This window comes from Peromyscus eremicus, chromosome 15 (assembly GCF_949786415.1).
Source record: "Peromyscus eremicus chromosome 15, PerEre_H2_v1, whole genome shotgun sequence".
NCBI lineage: Eukaryota > Metazoa > Chordata > Mammalia > Rodentia > Cricetidae > Peromyscus > Peromyscus eremicus.
Genome location: NC_081431.1, coordinates 19661496 through 19673670, shown reverse-complemented (window position 1 = coordinate 19673670; position 12175 = coordinate 19661496). Strand labels below are relative to the sequence as shown.

Here is a 12175-nt window from a genome sequence, read left to right as displayed (position 1 = left end):
TATTTCTAAGCTGCAATTAACAGTTCACATCTAATTTTGTCTTCCAGGCCTGTCAGAGAATTTGCCATGCCTAGAGGAGCGAACACTTTCTGCTACTGCGTGAAAGCGAACGTCATTGTGACTGGAGGTAAGAGGACAGCCCCCATCATAGATAACTCTGGGTTTCTCACAGGACTCTCTTTGTCGTTTATGTCCAGAAATAACTTTCTAGAATGATTTAAATGTTGTCTATTCCTTTCACTTCAGCTTCGAGGTGTGACGGCACACTTTAACAAGCCTTCCTTCAAGGCTGGTGAAGTCATGAATCCTTGAGCAGAACCTACAACCACTGCTCTAAAACAACATAATCTCTAAACTACATCCTAAACATTTGTCCTTGTACTAATAGACAGGATTAGTCCTCATTTTTTTATCAAGGAAATTCTCTTTGCAAAGATGAAGCCCATTACAGAAAACTACAAAGTCAAAAAACAGAGTTGTGGAGCCTAGTGTCAGTGGATATATCTATATAACAGTCCCACACCTAAGCTCGGGGAACATTGAGGAAGAGAAGGTGGAAAGGTTGTAAGACCCAGAGGACCAAGGAGTTTGCTGTGAGATGTGTCTCTTAGTAATGTCAGAAGCTACTCCCATAAAGCCTCACCAACGTGACTGCCTCAACATGAACAAGGACAATAATAGACATGCCAGAGGGTACAAGGGAAAGCTCACAAGACCTCAACCCTACACAGAGAACTACAGCCAACTAGGGAATACTGGGAGTGGGAGAAATCATCTCCTCTGGAGATGATCATACCAACTGGTTCTCCAATACCAACTGGTCAGCCTCCTAAAATCCATATGAGTAACATTACTTAGACTGAGCAGGTTATAGTTATAAATATATATGTATAGACATATATGCATGTAACAACAATTAGTGAAAAAAGAGACCATGAATTTGAGAGACAACAAAAAGAGGTATATGGAAAGGTCTGGAGGGAGGAAAGTAAAGGGAGAAATGATGTAATTATATCATATTCTCAAAAATTGATGAAAAAAGTCTTCCTTAACCCAAGAATATGTGAAATGAATTTTCCTCTGCTTTACTGCTGTGTTTTACAATTTGCCTTTACAGACTTAACCTCACATAGAATGCATTTTTTTCTATGTGAAACCATGAGCTCCCCAATGTAAAAGGAGTCCTGGGGCTCCAGTAAGCAGAGTGACACTTGTACCCTGTCCTTGAGAGAGAGCTTAAATCTATCCACATCCCCGGAAGGTGCCTATGATCAGAAAGGTCCAGAGCCAGTAGGCAGCAATGAGAATAGAGGCCAGGACCAGAACCTTGAAGAACACCGACCTTCAAGGGACAGTAAGGTAGAAGATGGGCAAAGGGAAGGGTGACAACATGGAAAGCTCCATGGAGAGGTGGAGGACAGGACTATCCTTATGGATGCAGACTCCTTGGCTCTACTGTGATGGCTATGAGTCCGGGCTGTGGAGTCAGGCTTGGTGTAAATCCACTAGTAGGCTGTGCGATGGGCAGTTACTTACCCCTTTAAAGCTTCAATCCCAGGAGTCTTTGAGTAGAGTTAGTGATACTACTTGTTTATAGGGCTAATTATAATATTTAAATTAGTTCAAGGGCTAGAGGTGGTAATTCAGGCCAGTAATCCCAGCACTCAGGAAGCAGAAGCTGGAGGAGCAGGGGTTTAAGAATATCCTGTGCTAAAAAAGACCCTGTCTCAAAGTAATTCAAATAAGGCACTTAGCAGAGTGTCCCACAGCAGAGAATTTGATAGTCACTTGCTACTGATAATATATGTGCATCTCATATGGTAGATTTTAGAATTAAGACAATGAATGCATCCCTAGAACTAATAGGTTCTCAATAAATGCTAGTTTCGAGGGCCAGTGAGATGACTAAGTGAATAAGGGAAGTCTGTGGCAAGCTTGACCACCTGAGTTCAATCCCAGAACCCACATGATGGGAGAAGAGAACTGACTTCCAGAAGCTGTCCTCTGACCTCCCCATGTACACTATGATACTTGTGCCCACACACATACACACTCAAAAAATTTAAATAATGAAAAACAGTTTTAAAAACAAATGTTAGCCCAATCCATTACAATTCATAAGCAAAGTCCATTTGGTAGTGATTTTGTTGAGATAAAACTCTTGAGGCATCTGTACTACTGAGTATAAACATCTATACACTTTGTGGTGGTTTGAATGAAAATGGTCCCATAGCCTCACAGGGAGTGGCACTATCAGGAGGTGTGGCCTTATTAGAAGAAGTGGTCACTGGGAGCAGGCTTTGAGGTTTCAGATGCTCTAGCCAGGCCAGTGTCAATCTCTTCCTGCTGCCTGTGGATCCAGATGTAGAACTCTCAGCTACCTCTCCAGCACCATGTCGGCCTGTGTGCCACCATGCTTCCCACCATGATGATAATGGACTAAACCTCTGAACTGTAAGCCAGCCCCAATTAAATGCTTTCTTTTATGACAGTTGCCATGGTCATGGTGTCTCTTCACAGCAATGAAACCCTAAAACATTCTTATTTCAGTGCTTGGTAATCATTGAAAAGGTAAAAGCTCATCTTTCTCAAGTTCACTGTGTATTTTATATTTAAATTTATATTCCACTTTTAGCCTTCCAAGATACTTTTTTTAAATTAGCTTATTATTCATATACTACTTTTAAAAAATTACAGAGTGTTCTATTGGACAGGAAACCCAACAAAACAGTTAGAAGAGCTAGGTTTAGTGATATCCAGTCCAGCAGTAACCAGTATAATTTTCAACAATCATTTGCTCTTTCTCTGTTATTTTCCCTATCTGGTAAAATCAGGAAGTTGAACTGTAAGCATTCCAAGAGCCCTCTGATCTAAAATATCATTGTTACAGTTTTCAAAGACATTCTGAGGGAATGTCCTTGTAAACTCTGAAACTCAGTTTGTTACCAAATATTACTGGAGATTATATATATATATATATATATATATATATATATATATATATATCTTTGTATAGAATAAAGCTTTTATATAGAACAAAGAATCTGTGGCTCCAACACTGTGGCAATTCAACTAAAGGCATTAAAAAAAGAAAGCAAGACATACAGAGGAGACGTCTGCAGACCTGCGTGTGAACCAGAAGCATGCTCCTTGACACTTAGTGGTGATTCTGAGAACACACAGGAATCTGATTCTCTCAAACATTGTCTCATTACACTGGCCACTAAAGGAGCCCCTGCCAAGGCCTACATCACACACAGGAACAAATGCTAGACCTAGGTACTTTCTGAAAGAAAATCGCATCATGATTTCTTAACCTCTGTAGCCTCTTCCTGAGTTGGTAACTGTCTTGGCTTCTCATCTTTGGTAGAAATGGGTACACTTCCAAGCCTAGATGACAAGCCACAAGGAAGTGGAGGGGCTCCAGTGACAATCACATTGTCTGGTAAATGGCACGTTGAGCATACAGTGTTCATCTGAATTCCATTAATTGGCGAAATACCTGAAGCGATCAGTTTAAACGGAGGGAAGTTTTATTTCAGCTCACGCTTTCAGAAGTTTCAGTCCCTGGTGATTTGGCTCTGTTACTGGAGGCCTATAAAGAGGCAGACCATCATGGCCAGGACACATGGCAGAAGTATCCAGTTTACTAGGAAGCAGAGAGAGACAGGAAGGGCCATGTTCCCAGCATCTCTTCCAAAGGCATTCCCTTAACGACCTCATTTCTTCCTACTGGGCCCCACCTCCCAAAGCATTCACCAGTTCTCAATAGCAGTACAAACTGCCCTCAAGAGGAACATTCCAGATCCAAACTAAAGCAATGTCTAAGAATCAAACTAAATTCTGCCCCATCAAGGCATGTCTGCAGCCAGATAAAAATATTAGCCTTGCATCTAAAAACCCTTTGACTGAGCAGTATTCAAGTAGCTGGCGAAAGGAGGTGACTTCTAAAACATGAGTGACACATTAATCTTAACCACCTCTTTGTGCGCGCACACACACACACACACACACACACACACACACACACAAAGCAAAATTTTATGGATATCAGTTTTAGAATTCTTTGTAAGCTTAGCTTTGTCATCAATTCTAGGGAAAAATATTTTGGGAGAGTTCCAGGAATCATATGACTGTTGTAGATAAAGGCGTTGACACCATTAACCTCAGTGTTATTCATAGTATAAAATCCTCAACTACAGCTCAGAAATACTATAAATTATGGGGTTTGAGCTCTCATGAAAACCAGCAAATGTCAAGCAGCATGACTGACAAGCAGTGAGTGCTTTCCAGCATGCATGGCTTAATGAATTCCCCCAGATGTGGAGACTCTAATGGTAGAAAATGCAAATTCTCAGTAACCGCAAACATCCCCTCCTTCGGACAATACGCTTGCTGATGAGTGGCTCAGCCATGAGCCTCTACACTGTATGTGCTGCTGCTGACTCCACACGTACAAGGGCTGTTTTGCTCAGCACAGCTGCCTGTGTACTAGGACACTTGATGAGCTTGGGAAAAACAGGAGTTCTTCAGGAAATAAACAAACAACATGTAAAACAAACAAATATCCCCAAGACTGGGTGTTTATGGATTGGTGGTGGCTCATGCCTTTAATCCCAGAGGCAGAGGCAGATGGATCTCCATGAGTTCGAGGCCAGCCTGGTCTACAGAGCAAATTCCATGATAGCCCGGGCTACACAGAGAAACCCGACTCAAAAACCAACCTAACAAAACAAACAACAAAAAAGAACTCATGACTGGGAACTTACAAAAACCAACAACAGCAGCAACAATAACAAAAAAAAAACCTTTACACTTTCTAAGCATTATTTATTGACCACCACCATTTTTTTTTTTTTTTTTTTTTTTTTTTTGGTTTTTCGAGACAGGGTTTCTCTGTGTAGCTTTGCGCCTTTCCTGGAACTCACTTGGTAGCCCAGGCTGGCCTCGAACTCACAGAGATCCGCCTGGCTCTGCCTCCCGAGTGCTGGGATTAAAGGCGTGTGCCACCACCGCCCGGCCAGACTACCACCATTTTTTAACATAATATTGTCTTCTTTTATTATTTTAAGAATTAAGCACCTCATTTGGATGTTCCGAACATAAAAACCCAGGTCTCCATGATAGATGAGGACATCATGGGAATAGAAAGAGACAGGGTGCTGGGGAGGCTCTCAGGAATCCACAAGGTTGACCCCACCTTGGTCTGCTGGCAGTGGTCCAGAGGGTACCTGGACCAGTCTAATCTGGTGACCAGCCTAGCAAATAACCTAGCTGTCATCATAGAGCCTTTGTCCAGTGACTGATGGAGGCAGATTCAGAGATCCACAGCCAGGCACCAGGCTGAGCTCCAGGAATCCAACTGATGAGAGAGAGGAGAGATACTGCAGGTGAGGGACGTCGAGATCATGATGGGAGAACATGCAGAGATGTGACCGGCCACACTAGTGGAAGCCCATGAACTGTGGACTGGTGGCTGTGGAGCCCCCATGGGACTGGACTAGGCCCTCTGGATATGGAAGACGGTTGTTTGGCTCGAACTGTTTGGGGGGCACCCAGGCAGGGGGATCGGGATCTGTCCCTGGTCTATGGGCAGGATTCTGGAATCCGGTGCCTGTGGTGTGACACCTTGCACAGCCTTGGTGCAGTGGGGAGGGGCTTGGACCTGCCTAGGCTTAGTATGCTGGGCTCTGCTGACTCCCCATGGGAGACCTCGATTTGGGGGATGTGGGGATGCAGGGTGGCTTGGGAAAGAGGGCTGGGGGTGGGAGGAGGGAGGAAGGGGGATCTGTGGATAGTATGTGGAGTTAGTAGAAAAATTCTTAATAAAGAAAAATGAAAAAAAAAACCCAGGTCTCCCACCTATGATAACTCGGGAGCACTACACAAATTTTTTTCCATGATATATTCAACAAATATCTTTATGCAACTGTTAAGGACAAGGAGCTAGGGATCGACCCATCAGACTGTGATCCTAACCTTCAAGAATTCAAAATCTAATAACAGAAGTAAGACAATTCCAGACAGCTCTAATGCAAAACAGAGTCTGAGTCAAGAAACGATGGCAATGAAGATAACGCAGGAATAAGTGAAGCATTGTCTATCTCAAGAGCTCAGTATCTTGTGGCCTCATATGGCCTTTCTGCTCATTCTGGTGGCATCACACACTGTATGAGGACTCTGTTGGTATCTACAGAAGCAATAGAGCCTGCTCTGGAGGAAGACGAGGAAGACTGTTTCTCCACAGTGCACACAGGCAAAATCCTGGTCAAGAGGCTGCCATGAAAACAATCGAATGTGTTGCAATGTGATCAATGAGCAACTAATATTTTTCACCACGCATAATCGTTTGAATTGTTGTCGTTAATGGAGACTCTATTAGTAAAAAGTTCAAATTCTCAATAACTGCAAACATTGCCTTGGGGCAATACTCTTGTTAACAGTGACTCAGCCATGAGCCCTGCTACATGTACAGCATGTACTGTTGGTGACTCAGGCAGAAGTTCTCTTCTGTGCTCTTCTTCATGGAGAGTCTCAACTCCCCTGGGAGTAGTAACACCCACTTCAGGGATGTCACCGTCAGTGTTATCAATATGTGTGGGCCAGAGGGGCAAATTTCTGAACGTGCCTAGTAATATCATACTTCATGGCTGTTGCTGGTGAAAGACAAAGAGGGAGAAATAACTGAATTATTGGAATTATTACTTTGAAGCGTGTGACCGAGCTCCTGAAGGCTTCCTCGTTGCTATAACAATGTTAGCTTGCTCTCTACTCTCACTAAAGTAACCTTGCCTTCCCAGAGCTCACTTACACTCATAAAATGGGGCTGAACTGAATCTTGAAGATCATCATTTTACACAGGAGGAAATAAAGAAAACTATTTGCCACAAGCTGTGCAGCTAGTCAGCTGGTGGAGCTGAGGGTGAATCAACTGTCTTCGCCTTCAGCCTTGTTTTCTCTTTTCTGGACCACTGTGATCCTGTGCATCAGGGCGCTCTCCCACACCGTCCTCTGTGATCTGAGCCAGCTCATTTCATCAAAAGAGATGCGCTGGGACTGAGTGACGCACAGCCAAGAGGAGTTTGCTAAAATAAAGAAAAGTCTGTCTTTGATGAGCAGCTTTGTTTAAATCCTGCCTTAGAAAAAGGGAATGAGAGAAGAGAGGAAAGAGAATGAGTTAAATAAAAAGTAACAGCAGGGAATCAATAACTTATGAACCACAATTTATAATATAAATGGTTTAAATAATACATCATATTTAATATCATGATTTGATTATTTGTATTTGAACTTGTCTATGAATATTTTCTCTCTAAATAGTTCACTCTTGCCTTATGGCTGTATTAGATTATAAACACTTCACATCAGGAACTATGCTTTACGTGTCTGTGTAGAAGCTTCTTCCAATCTCTCCAAACATTTTGTAGAATGCATTATACAAAGCAGGGACTTAGAATAATCATACTAGTGGTTGTATCATCCAGTGAACAGTCAGGATCTGTTCAGTTAGATATGTGTGAACTTGTTTATTCTCACAAGAAAACTATAGTATGATTTCATTGAACTAGTAGAGCAAGAAACTTGGTTATAGAGCTAATAAGTGATATACCAGATTTCAGATTGAAACACTTAAGAGTACTAACTCAGCAAGCAACAACTGTGTACCTGTTATTTGTCAAGAATCACCACAAATGATCGATCCAAGGCTCATCATATAAACAACAGACAGACAGCTATAATTATAGGGCTAGTGCTGCAGAAGGCTGAGGCTTGGAGAGCATGGAAAATGACCTCTTACCTTCATCAGGGACCAGGAAAGGAGACTAGGGGAAGCACTGGAGAGGAATCCAGAATTCAGTCCAAAAGTACATGACTTCTTCTTTAAAAGTAGACTTTGGGTCAGATGGCTCATTAGGTAAAGGCACTTGCCTCCAAGCCTGCCAAACCTGAGTTCAACCCCTGGGACCCACATAATGGAAGGTGGGAACCAATTTTTACAATTTTCCTCTGACCACAACACAACACAAGGGGTATGTGGTACATCCATACCCCACCCCACATACACACATGTGCATGCAAAATAAATAAATACAAATTTTATAATTTTAAGTAGATATTAGGGAAGAATGATATCTAGAATCTTTGTATCCTCAAAAATCTAGCAAATTTCCGTGCAGGTAGTAATTTCTCAGGAAAGTTTTATTCTTGCTCTTAATATTTAAATTTAAGAAAGTCCTGGTTATCTACCTTCAAATAATGTGTTACTGCATTAATAATTGAGCTATCAAAACAAAATACCATACATTAAATAACTTAGACTACAAAATATCATTATCTTATAGTTCTGGAGGCTTCGGGTCCAAGATCAAAGCTTCAACATGGTCACCTCCTAATAAGGGCTTTCTTTGTGCTGTGTAGGTGGCCTCCTCATGTGGTAGGGAGATGAGAAGCAAGCTGCCTGATTCCTTTTCTTATGAGGATGCCATCCTTATGACCTTATTCAAAGTTAACTATCTCCCCAAGGCCTTATCTCCAAGCACCTACACATTGATGCTTATGGCCTCAACCAGATTGAGAGGGCACAATCTAGTCCCCAGCAAGTAAGAGCCATCTGAGTCCTCATTTTTCAGCCTTCTCATACTACTCCAAGATGTGAGCACCTAAATGATGTAATTGACCTTCACAAAGGGACTAGACAAACAATCAACTAAGGTTCCATTCTCAGGAGATGCATGTCCTCCCCACCCTTATCCCTTGGCAGTTCAACCTCTGAGCTGTTACTCTTCATAGCAACCAATGTGAGCAGCTCAATAACTACTTGATGAGCTCTCCCTGTGTGTTACCTGGTAGGACACCACTGTAAGTCAGAAGAGAATTCTGCCTCAAAGAGGAGCCTACTAGATTATTTATTATAAATTAATAGTGAATGATTATGAAGAGGGATTGTATATTGACAGGGCACTCAGTCTTGTTTTGTTTTGTTTTTAACTGTGGAGGTATTCTGGTATATCCTTGAAGATTGGATTGGGAGAGAATGAAAAGGGTAGGGAAAATACTACAGTCCTTTTCCTTGGGGTCCAACAAGATAATAGAATTATTGGAGCATCTGAATCTATCACATTTGGCTAACCTATGAATATCTAACTTCCAAGTCACCCAGTTGTACCCTGTACATAACTGGCCTTTTAATCATGGATCTGTCTACTTATACAAAAGTATCTAGCATATAAAGGCAAGTCGGTCCTGTGGGTGGCAAAATGCATGCTAGCAGATTAAGCAAAATAGATAAGTTAAATTTAAGATTTATGTATAACTGTCCCTTGGTTATGAGAACCTGATTTGAAGGTAAAAAGGAGAGCATGGCACCCAAAGGTTCTCCTCTGACTTTCTCAAGCACCCAGAGGCTTGTGTGCACCCATACTGTGAAAACACAAGCATACACTTATAGATCACACACACACATGCACACATATGCAGAAGCTGGCTAGCTTTGCTCCACATGCAGAACTTCTTTTCCGGAGCAATTCAACTAGGCTATCTTCCCCAGACTCCTAATACTTAGGTGTGGTCAGGTACTAACTTTCAGTGAATGAACTACAAGAGCCAAGATTTAAAATGACTCAGAAAGATATTTTCATTGTTTGTGTCATATGTATATGGAATTTATTTGTTATAAACAGCCTTTATTATTTGCACAAATGCACAGCTATAATTTATTTATGTTTTTAAAAGGAGTAAGTTGTGCAATGATTTTTAAAATATAGATTATTTTTAAGATATTGGATTTTCTATTTCACAGATAACTCATTAAATATCATCCTGGAAGCTGAATCATAAAAATATTACAGAATTTCAAGATAATAGTCAAGAAATTATATGATCCAACATCTTTGTATTACAAGAAACAAGCTCCTCAGGATTAAATGATTTAAAGTATTAAATTATTCAGCTTAGTGATTTAGATAGGATGCATTTGGAATAATATATCAGAAAGCAGAAAGAAGAGGTTTGGGGAATGGCTCCATGTAAGAGCGCTTGCTGCAGAAGCAAGGGCACCTGAATTTGCTCCCTAGCACTCATGCAAAGCAAAATGAAGTATCATTTTAGCTGCATTAAATACTTTAAATCACAGCATCCACATGATGGTCAGACTGATAAAGCCAATGTCCTTATGGTTGGTAGAAGCATTTTGGAAAGCAACTTAGCAATGTGTCTTAAAGACATAAACATGACTTAACATAATGTTTCTACTTTTGGAAACTCACTGTTGGCAACTAATCTAAGAAACAAAAGTGAACACACAGATGGGCTGTTCCTTACAGCATTGCTGAATAAAATAAAACAGAAAATGCAGAGTCAGAGAACAGTATGCCATAGATGATGGTTAAGAAATTATGAACTATCAATGGAAAGGTATTCAGCTATGCAAAAATAATGGTATTCCACCAATTGTTGCAACATGGACATCATGCTGATGATATAAGGCACACACAGAAAGACAAATACTACATGTTCTCTTTCTATGTGATCTTAAGTCGATCTTGAAGAAGAAAGTAGTATAGCAGTTACCAGAGCCCAGGCAGGGGGTAGAGGAGGGAGGGAATTGAAGAGATGGTGGATGGTTAGAAGCACACAGTTGGGAAGAAGGAATTCCTTCCAACATTCTGCAGTTTAATGACAGGATAACTGTGGTTGAAGCAATCAATTGACTAATTCACCATACCTAGTAGACAGGATTTTACAATGTTCCCATCACAGAGAAACACATTTCTGGGATAAAAGGTATTATCCTAATCTAACTATTATATACTGTATAAAAGTGTTGAAACTGTTACAACACACACTACAAATACATGCAGTTACAGTGTCAGTCAGTGCTCTCCAGGCTCAGTGAGAGACCCTGCCTCAAAAAACAAGATGGAGCACACTTGCCGAAGATACCTGAACTTGACCTCTGCCATTCATTCATATTCTCTCTCTCTCTCTCTCTCTCTCTCTCTCTCTCTCTCTCTCTCTCTCTCACACACACACACACACACAAAAAAAAAAAAAATAAAAAATAAAAAAATAAAAAAATAAACTGCAAAAAATGTTAACAAGTGATTTCCTGTAGGGAATGGAACTAGAAATTGGAGCACAAGGGGGCAGGCTGGGAGAAAGTTTTATTTATTTATTTATTTATTTATTTATTTATTTATTTATTTAACAAAAATGTAACCCTTCTATACTGTTTCACTATGTATCCAGATTATTTTAGCAATTGAAAGACAAAATCTATGCTATGATAGTAATTACATATAATGTCTTGTGCTTGTGGTTCTGCTGCAGGAAAAAGAAAAATGGAAAAATAAAAGGCAGATGATTTGTTCATGCTGGATATTATGAGCAGTTTGCCTCTTCCCTTGATTTCTTTTATTATTACAATCTTTGCATAATTTAAGGCTGTAAAAACAAAAGGCCAGCTGCCTGAAATATGTTTTGGAAGTAAATAAAGTATAAATAATGTATTAATGCATGACAAAGTAGGGAAGTATTGAATCAAGAAAAGGACTCATGAAATATTTATGGGAATTCACATTTGTATGTGAAGATACGTTCATCACAGACAGATCCAAAACAAGGCTAATGCCTTACAAGTCAGTCACAGACGAAATGCCTCTGGGGACCTGTGGGCTGCGGTTTGCTAGAAAAAAGACAAGGATCTCACTAAATGAGAGATGCTTTCTGTGATGGTGAATTTTTATCGTCCAGTTGCCACAGCCTAGAATGAGAAGATCTCAGTGAGGGGCTACCTAGTACCCATTGGCCTGTGGGCGTGCCTATGATGATTGTCTTGGTTGCGTTAATTGATGTGGGAAAATCCAGCCTGAAAGTGAGTCATGTCATTCCCTACTGTGAAGAGTAGAGACTGCTAGATGAGCAATAAGCATGCATGCATTCATTTTTCTCTGCTCTTGATGGTGGGTGTGTTGTGACTGCTGGTTTTAAATTCCTGCTGCCTTTACACTCCTGCTCTGATGGACTGGAACCTGAAATCATGAGTTAAAATGAACCCTTTCTCTCCTAAGTTACTTTTGGCCAAGGTGTTTTTATTAGAGCAACAGCAATAAAAAGGGGAAGACTTTTTAACCTTTGAGCACTTGAGAATGCAAGGCCTCTGTCACTGTCGTCCTTT

At 40.7% G+C, this 12175-nt stretch overlaps 1 protein-coding gene across 1 annotated transcript in view; it reads left to right on the top strand.

Annotated features, from left to right (window-relative positions):
* Wdr64 (WD repeat domain 64) overlaps positions 1-12175 on the top strand; it is a 105833-nt gene that overhangs the window by 35250 nt on the left and 58408 nt on the right. Inside the window, exon 9 of the mRNA XM_059280541.1 lies at positions 48-127. Coding sequence (XP_059136524.1) covers positions 48-127 — 80 coding nt within the window. The remainder of the gene's footprint in view (positions 1-47; positions 128-12175) is intronic.